This window comes from Nelusetta ayraudi, unplaced genomic scaffold (assembly GCF_046127955.1).
Source record: "Nelusetta ayraudi isolate G7.1 ecotype Tasmania unplaced genomic scaffold, CSIRO-AGI_Nayr_v1 ptg000024l, whole genome shotgun sequence".
Lineage (NCBI taxonomy): Eukaryota > Metazoa > Chordata > Actinopteri > Tetraodontiformes > Monacanthidae > Nelusetta > Nelusetta ayraudi.
In genome coordinates, this window is record NW_027466074.1 from 1,311,225 (window position 1) to 1,333,224 (window position 22,000).

A 22,000-nucleotide genomic window follows, 5' to 3' on the forward strand; every position below is an offset into this window, starting at 1 on the left:
CGTTGGATGCGGGCAGGCGGGAGGAGGGAAGACAGGCATGTCCAGGAGAGGGTCCCTCAGGCCTGTAAGAGAAGGATACAGACGATTTGGTGCATTTGAATGCTCGTGTGTGAGTGGCTCCTTTTCTCCCTCCTCTGGGGAGTGTGTGTGAGTGTGTGCACCCTCTGCCGTTATCTCTGTCACCCCTGTGCTCCAGCGCCCAGCGCTGTTCACACGTTTCTTTACTTGTTTCCTGTCCCTGACCTCTGCTTCAGGTTTCCAGAATGAAAAACACCTTTCATGATCTTTGATGATTTGAATCTCCCACCTGTTTGGGTTTTTCTTTTTTGTAACCTTTCCCTCGGCTATATTCAGTTTATCCCGGAGGTTTCTCAATTCCTCCATACTCAGTGATCCTCCCTCTGGGAAACCATACTTTTCAACCCAAACATCCAACATATCAAGACAATGTGGACCGTATTTTTTCCGCATGTCGTCCACAATTTGTCCCCCCTGGGGAACTGCAGCAGCCACTTTGCTCTGGTTCTTCCCCATCCCTGTCTAGACTTATTACTTGTAGCTGCACAGGCGTCCCTGTGCCCCCTTTTTTTACTCAGATGCAAAAAGGTAGAGAAAAAATTCACCCCTTCGGTACTTAGTCACCAAAGGTTTTGCCCGCTCAGCCCTCACCAACCTTCTTGGATATCTGGTGAGCGGGACAGGCCCACGATATGACCTTGACTGGCGCGATATTATGATTTAGCGTACGTTACGCTCAACGTCATTCCGTGCGGCAGGTAAAAAAAAAAGGTGGTGTTGTCCCGGGTGTCCCAATTCCATCCCAAGCCGATCGGAGCCGATTATCACCCGGGTCGTTTGTCGGTTTGGTTGACCCGTTTTGTCGTGCAACAGCTGCAACTGCAAACTGCAGGCTTCAATTTACCAACGCCTTACACATGTGATGGCATGGAGACTGTGCATTGTAGCAACATCAGTCCCCTCAGAGAGAATCTTCTCCAAAACAGGGCAGATATTTACAGAGAGAAGAAACAGGATCAGCCGCACAAAGATGAGGCTCTTGGTTTTTCTCATTGTCAATCTTCACTAAAGGACAAAACTGTTATCTGAATGCTGATTTTTTTTTCTTTTTGTTTGACACATTTTAATTCATATTTTGTTGTGTGAGTTTCTGTAAGCGTATGTTGTTTGACTTTACATTTGTGTAGTAGTAAAAAACTAAAGAAAAAAAAAAGAAGTGAAAAAGTGGGAGTGAAAAAAAGAGTGCAGCTGAGCAGAAGCGCTTGTCGACCGTCGCGGAGCTGTTCGCGTCTGGTGTGAACCAGTTGGAGCCTCGCTCGCGAAATTAATTGGCGCGGCGCTTCCGCTTCCATTGAAATGAATGGCACGAGCCGCGCGCCTGTTCGCGTCTGGTCTGAACCACTACATTCAGTGCGTTTACATGGCACTAGAGAAAATCGAATTATTGCCTTCGTCCGATTATGATCGGAAAACTCACGTGCATGTAAACACCTTACTCCGATTATGATTGGAGTTTGAGAACTCCGATTGGAATCGGAGAACTCCGATTGAGACACCCAGATAATGCGATTGGAATTCGAATTTCTCTGCCATGTATACTCCTTAATCGGACTATTAACTGGACAATGCGAGTGCGCATGTGCCACGCCTCGCTCTCGCGACTCATGACCGCACAACTACGTCGTCTAACAAAACAGACGGCGCGAAACAACCTGGCAAACGCGAATAAGAATGTTGACATTTGGAGAGAGGATGAGACCGGGGCGATGCTTTCTCTTCTAAAAGAGATGGACATATTAAAATAACGCGCAACGGAGACCTTTTTAAAAAGGGTAGCGCAGCAAATGCAGGGCTCCGGCTTTGCGCACCCCTGAACAAATACGTATTCCTTCGTATTTATATTTCTACCTTTTCGTTCACATTTTTTGTAAGTTAGAAGAATTTTAACTTTGTAAATAAAAGCACAGCAAAGAGATGTTTTCCTGATTTGTTTTTATTTAGGTAATTTCGCTGTTATTCTGCTGGAAACGGCGTGCAGCGGCACCAGCTTCCTCCACGGTCGGCACTTTAATGAGCGTGTGTATAACTGAAGACACCGTTCCTTTGCAAAACCTGTACACAAACTCTCCCACCAGTCTGCTCCGAACCCGAATCCAACAAGAACGAGAGTTTGGGGTCCGTGGCGACGGCACAAAGCGTAGCATCGAAGTGTTATTGTAGCCCTCCAACAGCAAACAACGTTCTTGTCTGCCTTTTAAAATAACCAGGAGCACAAGAAATAGGGTACACCTTATCTGCAAAGCAAGTAACACGTATATTATGAACTATCGTTCCATATCATAATAGATTTAATATGTCAACCGAAAGCAGCTGACCGGCTGAAAAGACTCACTCCACCCCCTAGTGTTGGGAGGAGGACCGTCAATAATTTGAATTTCTCAGCTGCATGTATACGGGGACCAAGGTGAGAACTCCGATTGGACGAGAAAACCGAATGATTGCTTAGTCCGATTAAGCTCTGCATGTAAACGCACTGATTGATTAACATGGGCGCTGAACACACACTAAAATATACGAATTGCAGTAGGTTGGTTTTGTTGCTCTTGGTTGTCCGTTAGTTTTTTGAGAGTTAGTAGTAGATAGATCCCTAGATAGTAAGTTTGATAGATGGATAGAAATAGATAAGTTAGTTAAAGTTACACACACGCACATATATATATATATATATATATATATATATATATATATATATATATACATATATATATTAACCTCTTTCAATGAACTCCAAAACATACATGGTCAAAATCCATATTATTATTATGTTGTTGTTTTTTTTAAATGCTCATACAAAACAAAAAAAAAGTGTCACATCCACTTGTAGTGCATTATTTTTTGCCAGCAAGCTTCTCTTGTTACGACTGACCACATTGACCCATATTTTCCATATACTCACCTGAATCAGGTACCCTGCAAGGGCAACGACCTTCCCCGAGGTGATCGGTGGAGTGACGTGCAACCAGCACGTGACCTCTACGACGAGCTGTATTATGGTGTACATAATATAAAACTTCGGCCCAGTTCTGCTTGTATTGCAATGGTTGGTGTTCCTGAAGTTTAATTTTTCGTCCCTTTTTATTTTTTACATCCATGTTTGTGATGAAATAGTATTGTGAATCGCTAGCTCGCATTGCATGCTGGGAAACAGCGTCACTCAAGGAGGTTTTGGCTTCGCTGACACGGTCCTGAAGGGAAGTGGGTTTTAGTGCACTGGAACGGGATGAATGTGTTTAATCAAGCAATACAAACCTGATTAATTGTCTTAATACTTCACTTCGAATGGCCATATTGTTTAGGATTAGAATTAGATGACAACTTCTTCACAATATTTGCAACTATTCAATTTGACCAGCAGGTGTCAGTAGAAGACGAAATTTCATGTTGACTATTTCCGAATGGAAGTGCTCTCTTTATGTTGGGTTTTTCTCATAATTATTTGAAGTGTAGGCCTGTAGTTGATGAGGAATCACGGTGTGCTAACGCTACTCAAACAGCTTCGATGAAAAAAGGGAGTGTGATTTGGGTTTGTGGTACATTATGACAATCTTGGACTTGCAAGACTGAGGCGACGGTTCAATTCCCATCAACGTGTATTATATATGTGTTATTTAGCTCATCTATTCTACATTTTAAATAGATCACATTTGACATCTGACCCACTGAACACTTACTATTAAACATATTTTTAAACTATGGGCTATTTAGTCTTGTTTTAGGATATAATATAATTCATTGCACAAACTGTCAGGCTAAGTATAGAGCTATAGTCTACTACAATCAGTCGTGCCAAAAAAGAGACATTGTCTTTATTTTTCATTTTTATTTTATTGTGTCAGCATTGAACCATACAAGCATGTAGTGTTGTCCAACAAGAATGCATGGCGAATCAAATCCCAAACAACCTATGAAACAATGAACACGTTTCTATTGCACTTCATTTTATTGAGCACTAGATGACCTCCTCAAGCACTGTGTCATTGAAGCCTCGAGGAATGAACCATTTTTTGAAACAAGTGTCGAAGCTTCAACAAAGCCTCCATCGGCCATCACTACCTACGGCTGCGTGCTCTAACACCATTTCAGAAGTGACTAACTGCAGACTTGGGAGCGGAGGAGGGATGACAGTCAGGCTGGCTCGACTGCTCCTCCTTCTCAGCCGTGGCGCGTCCAATCAGCAGCCGACATCCAGGACTGCACCTGCAAGGCGTCATCCACTCTCTCTCACACACACACACACACAAAATAAATTGTTGTTGAATTGTGTTCAATCATGTTAAACTTGGTTGGGGCACAGCCATGGCTCTTTATGTTTTATTTTTATTTTATTTTGTATTTTATTTCGAAGTTAGCGCTTTGCATTCTGGGCGATCCTCAGTACAGAGGAAGCCCATGAAGCAGGTGAGACGGTCTCCTCCCTGTTGAGACAGAAATTAATGCAATAAGTTGAGCTATGCTTCATGTAACTGTGTTTCAGTGTTTAAATGTGTGCTGGTGTCTTTCATTTAATTTTTTTTTTTTTTTTTTTTTAGCAAAGTTCGTTTTTTTTTTATTGCTATTAAAAACGATTAGCATGCTAGCATGTCCATTAGCAGCACGCAGCTCTCATACGGAGCACGTTGTCTCTGCAGGAGGTGACCAAGTTTCACGGAGCAAGTTATGGTTGTGTCCCATTCTGTTTCAGGTATGTGTGTGTAACTGGAAGAATGTTACAGTGTATAAAAATGGAGCTTTAGGGAGCGAATTATTGAAATTGCGAATGTCATTTTTTTGTATTTTGTAGAAAAATGTATTTTATTTTTAATATTATTTGTATTGTAGAAACAACAACTATACGATCACTACTTCAGTACAGAGGAAGCCCATGAAGCAGGAGGTGACCAAGTTTCACGGAGCAAGTTATGGTTGTGTCCCATTCTGTTTCAGAGAATAAACTGCTGCTCCACACCTGACTTCTGCAAGTCTTCATTATACAGCAAGCAGGACAGAATAGGAGAGGTCCCATTGGTGCCGTGACTCGAGACTCTTTTGTTGTGCTACCGATGCTGCAGAGCGACCCGGGGACTGTTCTGCTGCTGCTGTTCATCTGCGGTCACTGAAGTCGGTCAGATGTGTTGCTTCTGTGCAGTGTTAGACATCAGATAGAGGGTTTATGTACTTTTATTTGATTTTTTTTTTTTTTTTTCAGTTTCCAGTGTAGGCCTTTTGTGGTTTCATCCTTTTGTTTTGTGGTATTGTGTTTTGTTAACTTTTTGGAAAGATGAGTAATCCTCAGGGTAATGTTTTTGTAACTCCTTTTGGTGCTGGCAGAGGGAGGGGTTTTATGCATCCTTCAAGTTTACTGTTTGAGAGTCCTGTTCAGGGGGGTGGTGTAGTGTTGGGTAATCAGTGTACACCTGGGCGCCCCTTGCTCAGTACTGGTGTTATCCCTCCCCCCAACTCAGATGCAAACCCTCATGCCCTTGCTAGCCAGGGCACGCATTCCCCTGTCCCGGACAGGCACAGCATGTGTTCCCCTGCACCTACCCCTGATGTTATTGCTGCTAGTATTGTAGGTCAGATGGGTGATGCATTGATTCAACAGGTCAGCCAGCGGGTGGCACAGGACATTATCTCTCACCTCAGTGCATCTGTCACTACCCCTTTACTCAGTGCTGCCCCTTCACCTGCCCATGCTGATATGCTAGCCAGTTCCCCTTTACATAGTGCTACCCCTCGACCTAGCCATGCAAATGTGTCTGCCACAAATGCTTTTGACGTGTCCCATTTGCAATATGTCCCTCATCGAAAGCTGAAGGAGCCCCCCCTGCTTCAGAGGAGACATCTCAGACTCTGTTTCCGTCCAGGAGTGGGAGGAGCTCATGAGGAGTTTCATTAAGAGGGGGAATCTGCAACCTGAGGAACAAGCGGAGGAGATCCTTGTTCATCTTGGTGGCAAAGCAAAGGATGTTGTCAGGTTTGGGACCAGGAACAGTGGTATTAACATCACCTGTAACCCCTATTCCATTTATGGTCTCTTGCGGAAGCACTTTGATTCTGTTCCGTGTTCACCACTCCCATTAGCAGACTTTTACACCACTCTTCCTGGGAAGGGTGAGGATGCCTTTGACTACTGGCTTAGACTGAACCGCGCTGTTGACTTGGCCATTGAACGTCTGAAGGAGCAAGGAAAGTCACTGGACAGCCCCAGCACTGAGGTGACTCGAATGTTCATAAAGAACTGCCCTTCTACTGAGCTCGCCATGACCTTCAGGTCGAAGACGATAGACAAGTGGACTGCTCGTGAAGTCCAAGACATTCTGAACGAATATCATTCTGAAATGATGTCAGTGAACAGAACTTCCAGAGAAAGGGTGTCAGTGAATGCTCTTGCTGCTGTCTCGCCACCTGCACCACCTGCTGAAGAACAGAGCCCACTGCAGCCACAGGCCACTGACCCTGATGCCCTGAACCGCCTTATTAACATGCTGGAGAAGGTGCTCCTGCAAAGATCTTCCCCAGCTTCAAACAGTCCTGTTCATGGTCCGACTCGACGGCCTGGCCCAAGGCACCCCAGGATCGGTGGGTTGCACTTGGAGGAAATGTCTTCTTCTCCACCATGGACTTGACGTCTGGCTTCTACAATGTGCCACTCCATGAAGAGCACAAAAAATACACAGCTTTCTCGTCACCTTTTGGCCTCCACTAGTACAACAGAATGCCACAAGGTCTGTCCAACAGTCCTGCAACATTCATGCGAATGATGATGTCAATCTTCGGGGATGAAAACTTCACTAGTCTGCTCTGCTATCTTGATGACCTGATGGTCTTTGCCCCAACTGAACAGCAGGCGCTTGAGCGTCTAGAGATGGTGTTCTCCCGTCTGAAAAGTCACAAACTCAAACTGGCCCCCAAGAAGTGTCATCTCTTGCGGAGGTCAGTAAGGTTCCTGGGACATGTCATTCGTGGGGACGGGGTGATGAAGGACCCTGACAAGATGAAAGCCATCATGGATGTGGGAGAGGCGGACCTGATGGAGAGTGATGGTGTGACCCCTTCCTGGAGGAAGATTAATTCTTTCCTGGGCCTAATCTTCTACTATCAGCACTTCATAGCTGACTGCTCTGCTAAAGCAAAACCCTTGTTCAGAGTCCTCTCTGGAAGGCAGGTGCAGCATAAGGCCATGAGAGGCAGGAAGGTGAAAAAGCGATCATCTGCTCCACCAGCGCTTATGGCGAGCGACTGGACTGCTGCATGCAAAGAATCGTTCCAGACCCTGAAGAATGAATTAGCTTGCAATGTCACCTTATCCCACCCCAACTTCAGTGAGCCCTTCGTTCTCGCTGTTGATGCGTCGTTTGATGGCATTGGCGCAGTCCTGTCTCAAGTGCCACCAGGTGAGACTGTTGCTCAACCTGTCGCTTTCGCCAGCAAGACACTGTCCCGATCACAAATTAACTATCCAGCGCACAGGTTGGAATTCCTGGCGTTAAAATGGGCCATTTGTGACAAGTTTGGTCATTGTCATTGCCCATTGTCCTACATCTTAACAAAGCCATGTTTGGACGCATGTGAACAAAGATGGGTTGCTAAGCTTGCCGCATTCGATTTCGATCTGAAGTATGTCCCTGGCGTTAAGAACGTTGTCGCTGATGCACTAAGCCGCGAGCCATTTGTTCAGTCATGTATCAGTCAACGTCTGATGAAAGAGCCCTACGTTGCACTGCTGGACGAAGTTAATGGCGTCGTCAGGGGTACAGCGCAAGATGCCTTCCGGCTGACAACTGCCAAGTTCTTCAAGAAAGGGAACCAAGACCATCCGATTCTGATGCTGAAGCCGTTATTTTATTTTGAAAGGTGACCCGCAGCTATTTTAGGTCGAGAAAAAAAAATGGGCGAAATGTTTGTTTGATGGAAAGCGGGTCAAGCCGGAGTGGTTGGTGAGCCAAAAATTATTTTGACCTCACGTTGTCTGTGTTGCCTCGAACCAAAAACTCAAGAAGGAAAATAAACGAGTTAAATGGAACCCACGTCTCATCAATTTATGAATGATGTAGTGGTGCTGGTATGACGGACGGACATTGAAGACACCTGAGCGTCAAAGGTAAAGAGCGGCTACATGAATGAAAACTGTGGAACTACACAGTCAATCAACACAATCAACACATTGAACACACAAACACATCACATCCTTCCTTCATTTGGCAGCAGACAATAAAACAGCAGTTGGATCAAAGATGCAGTGGAGTCCGAAGAGACGCCAGTGAAGGATCTCTGATCCAGTGGAGTTCCAAGCTGCAGTGACTTTACACACAACTGAGCATCATGTTGAGTTGAAGCAGCAGATCAGAGCAACACTGTCAGTCACAACAGGACGTGTTGACACTCAGTGGCTGGAACACACTGGAGTGTGAAGCTGCACTGAGGACACTGTAGTGGAGACACTGAGGACCTGGGGCTTCATTTACAAGAACGTACATGGATTTCATCCTGAAACAAAAAAATCTGGATGTTCAAAATGTTGCGAACGCACAAACGCACACCCATTTCCTTTGAGAGTCCCAATCCTCGTGGAATTGATCGCACATGAGCACGAGCCCTGCTTCTCCCTCGGAACACCTCCACATACAAAGCGTTGGACTTTTGGAAGGACAGTCTTGAGGTCAGCATGACTAAAATCTCCAGTGAGGATGGTAAAGCTTTTGGGTTTGCTGTCTGTTGATCACTGATGGCCTGGTACAGTTCATTGAGTGCAGCGTTCCTCTCACTGCTGTTGTTGGTGGGAGGGATGTAAACTGCAACTAGCAAAATGGCAGTAAACTGCCAGGGCAGATAGAATGGACGGCACTTTATGATCATCAACTGTGCCAGTGGTGAACAGTGTTTGCATACCACTGCAGTGTCCCGGCACCACGCACCACAGATGTAAACACATGCTGCACCACCGCGGGACTTCCCTCCATTTACATGATGATGGTGATGATGATGATGATGATGATGATCAGACATTAATGAGTCTTGATTCACTTTCACTGTCTTTAGAATCTCACATGTCGACCACAACTTCTCTCTCTGCTCTCCTTCATCCAGTGAACTCTCAGAGCTTCAGTGTGCAGTGGTGTCTTCGGCTCTGCAGTCCAGCCCCTCCCACCTCACACTGCTGGACCTGAGTGAGAACTTCCTGAGGGATCCTGGAGTGAAGCTGCTCTGTGCTGGACTGCAGAGTCCAAACTGCAGACTGGAAGTTCTCAGGTCAGTTCCTGCTTTCTACTGGTGGACAGTGTGTGTCAGCAGATGACAACTGGTGTGTAACGCTGCTCAGTGTGAAGACTTTGAAGCAGATATTAAAGACTCATCTAGACAAAGTGGATGTTGTTGATATTTTCATGTCAACAATCTGCAGCCAGAAAAGACTTTGGATGGTGGAAGAAAGTGTGGAAAATGTCTCCAGTCACTTTGGAGCTCAATGGAAGTTGTTGATTGGTGATGAAGGTCACATGACTGAGCAGAAGATCCTGTGAAGAAATATTAGAGGCAGATTAATAGTGCAGCAGTATTTCTTCATCTTGTCCTTTGAATGTGTTTGACTTGTAATGAGACTCTGATGACTGAAAACAGCCACAAGCACACAAAGGACTCACTGATTATTTTCCATCTTCACTGCTGATTGGCTGCACACTGACTGACACACTGCTGTTGTTATTGTGTTGACAACCCACTGGCACAATGACTCATTTGAGGGAATGACTCAGTGATCCCAACAGCTGCACATCTGGATCATCAACAGGGAGAAATGACTCTGAATATGACATTTACACCATGGAAGAAATCAAATATTGATTCTTTATTCAGGCTGGAGAACTGCTGGTTGACAAAGCTCAGCTGTGATTGGCTGCTCTCAGCTCTGAAGTCCAACCCCTCCCACCTCAGAGAGCTGAACCTGAGTTGGAACCATCTTAAGGATTCATCAGTGAAGGAGCTGAGTGGTTTTCTGCAGAGTCCAGACTGTAAACTGGAGACTCTGAGGTCAGTTCACCCTCTTCACTCTACAACTTCTATCACTCTTTTTATTGTTGTCATGATTTTCACTTCACTGCTGTTAGAAATTCAGTTTGCAGTCACTGGTTTGTGTTTGAAATGAGTGAAACTGGGTTTGAAACAGGGGTGTCCATTAGGTCGGAGAGAGAGAGAGAGCGAGAGGGAGAGAGAGAGAGAGAGAGAGCTTTAAGAGTGGAGTCCTCGTCACTTACAGCAGGTAGAATGGTTCAGGCAGGAAGTCAATGATTAGAAAACACGGTGGTTGTGGTTGATCTTGGGGTGAATTCCAATTCCTCCCTTAACCCTCAATCTCAACCCTCAATCTCAAAAATGCGCGCTCCCTGCTAGGTGCAAGTGCTGTCCCGATTCTAAGAATGTCCAGTTGAGGGCGGAGATTAAGGGCTGTATCGCCCTCAATATTGAGATTCTCCGGGACCACCCTTGGCAGTGAGGGCTACCCAGAAGGCATTGCGTATTTTCGCCAAGACATCTTCGAAAAAGATGGCGACGAAAAAGCGAGCTACAAATGGAAGTATTTTCTTAGTTAATAAAGATATAAATATTACGAAACCATTTTATTGTCTTAGTTTAAGAGTTTTTTATGGATTATTGACATCGTTGTTGCGTAACATTTTTATTTTTTTTACTTTACGATGTTTGTCAGCCAGACCGGCGGTCCCGGCTTCACGTTACTTGTGTACCTCGTTGTGTAGCGACGGAGGACTTCTTCTTTTTCATCGTCTTTTTCTTCTTCTCCTTCGTCGTTGTCGTCTTCTTGACAGACTGGACTTAGCTTTGGCGTACGGCAGCCCCCCACAGTCTGAAGACGTAACTGCACTTAAGGGGTGTCCCATTTCTAAGCCCTTACACTTATTTTTGAGGGCCAAGATTGAGGGTTAAGGGCGAGGGTTGAGATTGAGGAGTTAAGGGAGGAATTGGAATTGGCCCTTGGTCATAATGTCCGATGTGCTGAATTTTGTTTTGACGCCTCGCTCGGAAAATACGCTTCAAAGTCATGCACAGCAGAAGCACCTGAAACGGGGGGGGTAGTGTGAACCCAAATGCAGCACAAACAGCGTAGTAGAAATTGCAATGAGGGGGTAGGTGTTGGATCAGTAGCAGGCCCGAACCAACAAGGGCCAGGGAACAGGCAGACAGACACCAGAGACGCAGAGGCTGTAGACGTGGTCGGGGGCAGAAGGCTGGTCGGGTTGCCGGGGAGCTGGCGGTCGAGGCAGGTCGGGGACTGAAGGCTGGTCGGGTTGCTGGGAGGCAGGACGTCAGGGAAAAACGGGGTCGGAACCGAGAAGGCAGGAGGCGGATTACCAAGAGCGGAAGCGGGCAGGTCAGAACACCAGGGAAATCCAAGCTGGATCGGGTCAGGGGCAGGCTCGGTCGACAACGGGTGATCAGGCAGCGAACCGCTGGAAGGTCTTGCATGGGGACAAAGAACAATCTGGCAAAGAATGGGTGTGGAGCAGGAGCATATATACTGAGCTGATTGCAGATGAAGAGCAGCTGTGAGCACAGGTGAGTGGAGTGGCTGATGAGGTGGGAGTGGCTGGCATGCTGAATGGAAAAGTACTGTGACAGCACCGGAGATCCTGGGAGATGCTGCTAGCAAAACATGTGCGTTACACACACACACACACACACACACACACCGATTGTATAGTAGGTAGATCTTTTTGACTTGGTCATTTTAAAAGTAGCTCGCATGTTGAAAAAGTGTGAGCACCCCTGGTTTAAAGGTACAGAGTGTAAAATCCTGCCATCTGGTGGTCAGATTTCAGCGCTCATTCACTCACCCTCTCTCCTTTGTTGAGTGTCAGATTCTAAAGTCGACTTTTGACTTTGATTCTCAGAGTGATGACACCCTGGAAAAACTCTCCATCATTATAAACTCTCCTTCATTTCTTCTTTATTCAGGTTGTGGAGGTGCGGTTTGTCAAAGCTCAGCTGTGATTGGCTGCTCTCAGCTCTGAAGTCCAACCCCTCCCACCTCAGACACTTGGACCTGAGTTGCAACCACCTTCAGGATTCAACAGTGAAGGAGCTGAGTGGTTTTCTGCAGGGTCCAGACTGTAAACTGGAGACTCTGAGGTCAGTTCACCCTCTTCACTCGACAACTGCTGCAGTTATTGTTGTCATGACTTTGAATTGAGTTTGTTGGAATTCACTTTGATTCCATTAGAAATGTGTAAAACTGGTTTTAAATTACACACACACACACACACACACACACACACACACACACACACACACGTATGCGCACATACGCACTCACGAACGCACACACACACACACACACACGCGCGCGCGTGCGCGCGCACACCCAACTGTGAATGACACTCTCCATCATTTATTCCGTATTCAGGTTGGAGAGGTGCAGGTTGTCATAGATCAGCTGTGGTTGGCTGCTCTCAGCTCTGAAGTCCAACCCCTCCCACCTCAGAGAGCTGGACCTGGCTGAGAACTATCTTCAGGATTCATCAGTTAAGGAGCTGAGTGGTTTTCTGCAGAGTCCAGACTGTAAACTGGAGACTCTGAGGTCAGTTCACCCTCTTCACTCTACAACTTCTATCACTCTTGTTGTTGTCGTCATGATTTTCACTTCACTGCTGTTGGAAATTCAATTTGCAGACACTGGTTTGTGATAGCAATGAATGAAACTGTGCTTGAAGGTACAGTGGGTAAAATCCTCCCATCTAGTGGTCAGATTGCAGATTGCAGATGCTGAAGTCGACATTTCACTTTGATTTTCAGAGTGATGACACCCTGGAAAAACTCTCTATCATTATAAACTCCATCATTTATTCTCTGTTCAGGTTGTGGGGCTGCAATTTGTCAGAGCTCAGCTGTGATTGGCTGCTCTCAGCTCTGAAGTCCAACCCCTGCCACCTCAGAGAGCTGGACCTGAATATGAACCCCCTGAAGGAGTCATCAGTGAAGGAGCCACTGATGGATCTTGTCTACAGCAGTGACCATCAACTGGAGAGTGTGAGGTTAGTACTGGTTTGGAACCAGTGGATGATGGTTCCAGCACCAAAGCCAGTTGATCCCACAGCAGAGGTCCAGTGTTCCCAGTCACAGTGTGAGAGGAGGATGGTGACGTCCAGCTGCTCCTCATTCATCCAACATCTGCTGCCAAACTGCTTCTTCTCTCAGTTCACCACCCAATTATTGATCAGTTCATCTTCATCAGGCCTCAGTATCAGTCCAACACTCCATGGTCACATGAACTTCTGATGTTCCACACTTGACATGTGACTGAGAGTCTGCTTCTTCTCACCAGTCACTCCATCATCTCCATCAACAGTCAACGTCTCTGTGATGATGCGTTCAAGGACCGTGAGTCCTGACTCCTGCTGTCTCTTCTTATCTTTGCAGGTGGTGGTGAGGATGAGGAGAGTGAAGAGGAGAGCTCCATCTAGTGGTGGCTGACAGAACTACAACCAGTGGAGCCAAACAGCAAGCTGCACGCACCAACACTGTGTGGGTGTGTCACGACCTTTGACCCCAGTGCAGCCTGGTGGCTGGCGGACTGCTTCTCCCTACAAGCTGCTGTGGTTACTGGGAGAGACGTCCCAGAAGCCACTGGTGGAGCTGAATCCTCAGTGGAAGAAGCAGGACTTGGAGCAGCTGCTCAGTGAAGGCAGCAGCAACACAACCACTGCTTCTGCTCTCATCATCCACGGCTGGAACATCTCAGCATGAAGGTTCCACACATCAACAACACACTGCTCTGCTCTCACTTCAGAGTTCTATAACATCTTCATTTTGGAGGTGAAAAATACTTTTCAAGAGACTTTATTTCTGCTTCATGATCTTAAATAAGGAAATCATGTGGAAAAGATAAAGTGATTCACAACACCTGTGTTGGGAACTCAAATCATTATTGAATCATAAGTAAGACAAAAGAAGTTTCCCTCAAAATAATTCATGGTTTTGATGCTTGCCAGATGTTTGTGTGGAGATTTCAGAAGGACATCAATGAATCAGAAGGAAACCAGATCATTTATTTTATGTGATTATGTTATATCATCCTAACTTTGTTACAAGCTCAAACATTATATTTCAATGATTCAATATTCTCACAATAAAAGCCATCACAACCTGTGTGACCTTGACCTCAACTGACGTTTCATTTGTGCTGCTTTAACACTTTGATTATATATCTCCTGAAGTCCTACCATGGGGATTCTCCATATCTGAATAACTTGTGTACTCAAACCTTCTGTAGGCCATACCCACTTCTCCACTAGGTCTCAACATAAACCACATGAATCAATGAAAATAAATCTCACTTTTACAAACAAATCCAATTCAGTTCAAATATAATTTAAATAAAATAAATGATACATTATAATTAATCACCAACAGATAAATCAATGCAAGATATGAGGTGGTTTGCCCTCTCTGGGTCTGCGGGGAGGCCCTGCCTCAGGGGGAGGAGTTCCAGCATCTCGGGGTCTTGTTTGGGACGCCTCCCTGGGGAAGTGTTCCAGGCATGTCCCACCAGGAGGAGACCCTGCTGGAGGGACCAGGTCTCTGGGCTGGACTGGGAAGCCTTGGGGTCCCACTGGAGGAGCTGGAGGAGGTGACTGGGTCCAGGGAAGTCTGGGAGTCTCTGCTGAGGCTGCTGCCCCCGAGACCTGACTCCGGATACGGCAGTAGAAGATGGATGGATGGATGGATGGATGGAAGCCAGGTGATAGAACATTTCATAAAAACAGACTCTGCATTATAACTTCTATTACACTCTAAATAACTCACTCCAATATAACTGCACTCGTCCTTCTCTCACATTACATTGGATCACAATGACCAAACAACACAACAAAGACAATGATCCAACTGTACTGCCACTTCAAGACTCAGTGTAGGTCTGTAGGCCTCTTGGACCTTCATGTGAACCACTGCGTGTTGACTGGAGGTGAAACATGGCTGACTGCTGTCCTCCTACCTGGACAATGCAATCTCACTTTCAATCTCACAGCCACTAAAAAACCTGATTGTGATTGAGAAGTCCTCAGCAGCCAATCACTGTTGGGAGTCCAGCCTTCAAACACTCCTCCTGAATCCACAGTCACATCTGTGAGCATCTGGAACTTTGGCCCTGATCCTCCACACCACACAACTTGGGATGACAGCGCCACCTACCTGGATCCTTTCAGCAGCCAGTCCATGTTCTGACCCGTTTCCACTGTGGCCTGTTGGCTCATCTGGACCGGAGTCTGGATCATCAGTGTCCAGGTTCATGGAATCTGTCAGAGTGCCGCCATCCTGTGATGTAATGATAGAGAATCACTCTATTTATACTAATGTGCAGAACCACTGGAGTGTCATTTCTTCACTGCTGTCAGCAACAAGCATTTGGTGTCACACTGGTGTACAACACTTATGGGCTAATTAATAAGAAATTACATATTTATGAATCACCCGCAATAGCCAGATTGTTGCTGCTTATCTGCTGATATGAGCCGTCAACTGTTGCAATATAGAACCACGGTCAGGAAATTACAATTAGTGTAGAGTGTATTATAATTTAAAAGTTTACTAACGGTAGTTCTTTAAAGAATTTAGCAGGGATGGAAAAGGCTAACGTGACGATGTCACTTGTAAAACGGTAGGAGCTCAACCTGCTGTCACGGTGAAAACTCTGTGTTACGTCCCGTCTAGGGGGACCGAGACGCAACATGTGGGACACCTTCCCCCACTCCCAAGCCTCATTAATTTCTCACGGCAGTTGGCGGTTTTCAACAAAAACATTTATTGATCAGTAAATGAAATAAACAAAACAACTTAACCGGTGGGCAGCAAAGGCTTCAGGGTGGGCCCAGGCCAAAATAATAAACCAAACTCCAACTACCTCGCCTTAAGAACTAACTAAAGAAAGAAAGAGAAGCCAAATACAGAAAGGCTAACCTCCCTACATACTTATTAAACAGGAGGAAAGAGGGGACAAAGAAAATGGCAGCCCACCCCTTTTTTTTATTAACCTCTTTCAATGAACTCCAAAACATACATGGTCAAAATCCATATTATTATTATGTTGTTGTTTTTTTAATGCTCATACAAAACAAAAAAAGTGGAGGGAGAGTCGTCTGAATTGGGTTCAGTGAGGGTCACATCCACTTGTAGCGCACTATTTCCTGCAGCAAGCTTCTCCTGTTACGACTTTTCATGTTGACTAACCCACTCAACCGTGATTGGCGGAGTGACGAGCACACAGCACGTGACCTCTACGATGAGCTTCCACCCACGGAAGTGCCATAGGAGGACACGGATTAAATAGTATGGCTTGTCCACCAGAAGGCTGTATTATGGTGTACGTAATATAAAACTTTGGCCCAGTTCTGCTTGTATTGCATTGTATTGGTTTTGTGTTCCTGAAGTTTCATTTTTCGTCCCTTTTTATTTTTTACATCCATGTTTGTGATGAAATAGTATTGTGAATCGCTAGCTCGCATTGCATGCTGGGAAAAAGCGTCACTCAAGGAAGTTTTGGCTTCGCTGACACGGTCCTGAAGGGAAGTGGGTTTTAGTGCACTGGAACGGGATGAATGTGTTTAATCAAGCAGTACAAACCTGATTAATTGTCTTAATACTTCACTGCGAATGGCCATATTGTTTAGGATTAGAATTAGATGACAACTTCTTCACAATATTTGCAACTATTCAATTTGACCAGCAGGTGTCAGTAGAAGACGAAATTTCATGTTGACTATTTCCTAATGGAAGTGCTCTCTTGCCGGACGGTGTAAAAGGAAAATGGCCAGCTGCAGCAGAAAAGTGGACCCATATATATATGTATATATATATATATATATATATATATATATATATATATATATATATATATATATATATATATATATATATATATGTATCTAATCTGCAATTCATATTTTAACGGTTTATATAGACCCCTCAGGCTCCATTCAAAATGGGGGTTACTGTAGGAGAGTTGCAGTCAACTGAGATTTGGAGAGAGTTTGGATTACTAGATTTTGGATAGCGTTTATAGTTTGGAGTGTTTGAGACTAGATAGCGTTTAGTTTGGAGATAGTTTTGAGAGCTTAGGGAGAGAGTGAGGAGAGGAGAGGTGATAGGATGGAGCCCCCTGTCCTGTACATCAATGTCCATGTTACACAAGCATCTATGCCAGGGGTGCCCATTACGTCCATTGCTATCTACTGGTCAATTGCGAAGGGAGTTTGGGTCTATCGCATGGAGAGAGAGAGGGAGAGGGAGAGTGAGTGTGAGAGAGAGAGAGAGAGAGAGAGAGAGAGAGAGAGAGAGAGAGAGATCCGCGTCAATTACAACAGGTAGAATCGTTCAGGCAGGATTAGAAAACACGGTGGATCTGGTTGATTTTGGTCATAATGTACGATGTGCTGGATTTTGTTCTTATATGTGCTGTGCTTTACAGTGAAACGTAAATGTGACGTATCGGCTTCGGCACCATTCAGATCAAATAAAGACCAGACAGGGACAGGAAAAACAGTTTCGCTGTTGTTTTACACGCAAAACTAACGGGGTTGTCGCGTGAGCTTGCAATCCTGGCGTAAACTGATGGAGACGCCTCGCTCGGAAAATGCGCTTCAAAGTGCGCACGCACTGCAGACGCGCCGGAGGTCCTGGGAGATGCTGCTAGCAAAACGTCTGCGTCACACACACACACGCACACCAATTATCCCTAACCTATGCGCTGGAAAACACAAAAATATACAGCAAAACATCTTAACTTAAACACACTTTTATTGATAAAATCAAACATAGGCAAATATAACCTAAACAATTTTAAACCATGAGTTTTCTTTGCAATGATGAGCATAAATGCACATGGGAACATGTTGACCCATTTAATCCTCTTTCTTTCTTTATCATTGGACTACAAATATATTTCTGAATGACTTTTCCTGTTTTATAGGAGGTGGATCTTTTTGACTTGCTCATTTTAAAAGTAGCTTGCATGTTGAAAAAGTGTGAGCACCCCTGATCTATGCCCTTTTCCAAGTCCCACAATCTTTCACTATCATCTGCCTGATTACACCCATGCCATTTTCAGAAAAAAATTGCACAAACAGAATACATTCAAAAAATGTATCATACACATAGTTATCAAGTCAAGTTATTTATTTATTGTCATTGTTGAACAAAGTTAACAACAAAATTTGTTTGGAGCATCTCCATAACCACTGGCATCAGTACCGATAAAAATAATCATAAATAAGTGAGAAAAAAAATATATATATATATAATTTATGTACAGAAATGATTTGGTCATTCATTTTTTGCAATTCATAGTCATTCCCAACAGACATAACAGACACAAAAATTCAATGCATCACACGTGGTTCAGACACAGCTTGCCTGTGATTGTACATTTGGCCAGTAGGTGGTTTCGTGTGCACATGAAGCTTCGAGAAATTAACCGTTTCTCGAACCAGTTGGCTCAAGTGGTTCAATGCCTCATGAGGCTTCACCTCACCATCACTAGTCGTGACACACAGCTTGCTGTTTGGCTCCACTTGTTGTAGTTCTGTCAGCCACCACTAGATGGAGCGCTCCTCTTCAGTCTCCTCCTCATCCTCCCTCACCTCCACCTGTAGAGAGAAGAAGAGAAAGCAGGAGTCAGGACTCAGGGTCCTTGAACGCATCATCACAGAGACGCTGACTGTTGATGGAGATGGTGGAGTGACTGGTGAGAAGAAGCAGACTCTCAGTCACATGTCTAGTGTGGAACATGTGAAGGTCATGTGACCATGGAGTGTTGGACTGATACTGAGGCCTGATGAAGATGAACTGATCAATAATTGGGTGGTGAACTGAGAGAAGAAGGAGTTTGGCAGCAGATGTTGGATGAATGAGGAGCAGCTGGACGTCACCATCCTCCTCTCACACTGTGACTGGGAACACAGGACCTCTGCTGTGGGATCAACTGGCTTTGGTGCTGGAACCATCATCCAATGGTTCCAAACCAGTACTGACCTCACACTCTCCAGTTGATAGTCTCTGCTGTGGACAAGATCCATTAGTGGCTTCACTCCTGAATCCTGCAGCTGGTTCCCATCCAGGTCCAGGTGTCTGAGGTGGGAGGGGTTGGACTTCAGAGCTGAGAGCAGCCAATCACAGCTGAGCTCTGACAAACTGCAGCACCACAACCTGAATAGAGAATAAATGATGAAGAGTTTATAATGATGGAGAGTTTTTCCAGGGTGTCATCACTCTGAAAATCAAAGTGAAATGTCGACTTCAGAATCTGCAACAACACTTATATCAGTAGACTCATCAAGTCGCAAGGCAAATTTCTTACTGATAGGGATCTTCTCCAAAACCACACTTTCGATGTCTGCAGACATCTCATTAATACGTCTGGAGATTGTGTTATCTGAGAGAGGGACTTTGGCTATTTCTTTAGCCGCTTCGGGTCCGAGCGTCTCATTTACAATGGCTTTGCAGGCGGGAAGTATTAATTACTCTGCCACAGTGTGGGACTTTTTTGATTTAGCCACAAGTTCAGCGTAGTGTTGCCACCGGTCCCGTTTTTCCCAGAATTGTTCTCTTTTTTCACCACCTGTCCCGGGAAAAATAAAATCTCTCCCGGGACACAATTTGTCCCGTTTTTAAGGGAAAATGACAAAACCTCATTTGATTTCTGCCTGTGGTCTACTCCCGTAAAATACGCGATTGTCCCGTACTTGGCAACTAAAAAACCTGTCCCGTAATGAACTGATACAGGACGCACTTCACTTTGTGTCCCGTATATTTCGGTGACACCCCCCCCCCGGTCGACAGATTGAGACCCCCCCCCCCAGAGGTCCCGGATTTGTAACTCTGGTAGGTGGCAACCCTAGTTCAGCGACGTGGTAGCTAGCTTTAAGGGCTCTCTCGTTTACTTTTGCGGTTTTTCTCATGAAAGTTGCCTGTTTCTCCGTGTGTTCACGCAGGCGAACAAAATACTCCACATTTTTCTTTTGAACTGAGGGCTGTTTCGTTTGGAGATGGCGTTTAAGCTTACTTGGGACCATAGCACTGTTGGAGAGCTTTTCACCACATACCAAGCACAACGGAGTCGGTGCCGTTGCATCTCCGGTAAAAGTAAATCCAAATGAAAGATAGCTTTCATTGTATTGCCTCACGCCAGAAACTTTGCTCGACGTCACCGTCTTTGCCTCCACTCATACTAGGGCCTTCATCTGGGTCCGGATTTTGTCCAGGGTCCAGTTCAGAGTCAACATTTTTCCTCTTCAAAAACTTATCCATCACTTTCAACCGTCGTCCCGCTATCCACAATCCACACACCTGTCGCTGCATCCATGCGTCACTAATTCGCTTGTCTCCAAGCGCAAGGCAATTAGCTACCTGCTGCTGCCACCTACTGGTATGGAAGAGTACTACATGATTACTCTGCCAGGCGCTAGACTGCACAGGCACACAAATGGGATAATTTCCCACGGCACACCTGACAATATCTCGCGGCACACAAACACTGGTTTACAGGAACGGGTGCGCATCAGAAAACGCTGGCAGTGTGTTTCCCGTGTCTTACTTCCGGTATAAAGTTCGCTTCAAAATTACAACAGAAATACTACCGAAAGATGCCAGTAGGTGGCAACGACGCTCTATAAATGCTTCTCTTAATGCAACAAATAAATGAAATGACTTTCATACTTACACCAACTGCTCTTAACCTATTTATTAAACAATTTAGACTTAAAGGCTTCTTTGTTGTTTCACCTTAACAGAACACGTATAATATATAATATATCATATATTATACGATTGTATAAAGCGCTTTGAGACGCCTTTGGTTGTGATTTAGCGCTGTACAAATAAAAGTTTATTATTATTATTATTATTATTATTATTATTATTATTATTATTATTATTATTATATATGTTTTGGCTCTTGCCAAGTAAAATTTCAGGAATTATTCTTTGTTTGTTTAGAATGTCAGACATGTATTCAGCGCTTTGTGATGAAGAGCTGGATGCCGTCATTGCAGAAATCCAACTCAGTCACCCAAACACAGGGTACAGAATGATGAGAGCATTCCTTCATGCCAGGGGATTACGAGTGCAAAGTAAGTTTGATATGAAGTTGATCCCCACATGAATGTATTCAGTAATCTGTATTGTGCATCAGTTTAACCGAAACAAACAAATATAATTAGCTTTATTTGTATAACGCTTTCCGTACAAAATGTAGCTAAAAGTGCTTACATGGATGATTAAAAAAAGAATGCCGGTATATTTAAAAAAAGAAAGGGGGGTATTTAATAAATGAAATCATACCTTTTGTCAGCATTATCTGTGTTAACACGGATTTGTGCCTTTAATATTTTATGTAGTTTGTCTTTCTTTTTTTTTTTTTGCTGTTGTTGTAGTTCAAAGAGTACGTGATTCCTTAAGAAGAGTGGACCCAATTGGGACTGAAGTGCGAGCCTTGGCCAATCGCACACTAAGACGGAGGCAGTATTCTGTTCCTGCACCAAATGCAATGTGGCACATAGATGGAAACCACAAATTAATACGGTATTTTTCAAAACTGTTTTTAAATACTTGAACAAATGAAACATTGAGATTTTCTACCCACTCCAAATCTTTTCATCTTTGTACCATACCTTTTTTGTGTCAAATAAGCTGTGCATGAACCTTTTTCAATTAGCTATCTGATGCCTTATATATTTTAGATTTCTCTTTCCATCTTCTCTCCCTTTTTTACCAAAAGCTGGAGATTTGTCATTCACGGTGGAATAGATAGCTTTAGCCGTTTAATTGTTTATCTGTCTGCTGCAATAAACAACCGAGCATCCACAGTGTTGGAAACAGGGGCGGTCCTAGAATTTTTTTCTTGGGGGGGCAAGCTCGGGGCACAGACGGGTGGCACACCGGAATG

At 44.6% G+C, this 22,000-nt stretch overlaps 1 protein-coding gene across 1 annotated transcript in view; it reads left to right on the forward strand.

Annotated features, from left to right (window-relative positions):
* Nucleotides 1–22,000, forward strand: part of LOC142889833 (NACHT, LRR and PYD domains-containing protein 12-like) — an 82,420-nt gene that overhangs the window by 30,833 nt on the left and 29,587 nt on the right. Inside the window, exon 2 of the mRNA XM_076028489.1 lies at nucleotides 12,520–12,643. Within this exon, the coding sequence (XP_075884604.1) occupies nucleotides 12,520–12,643 (124 nt within the window). The remainder of the gene's footprint in view (nucleotides 1–12,519; nucleotides 12,644–22,000) is intronic.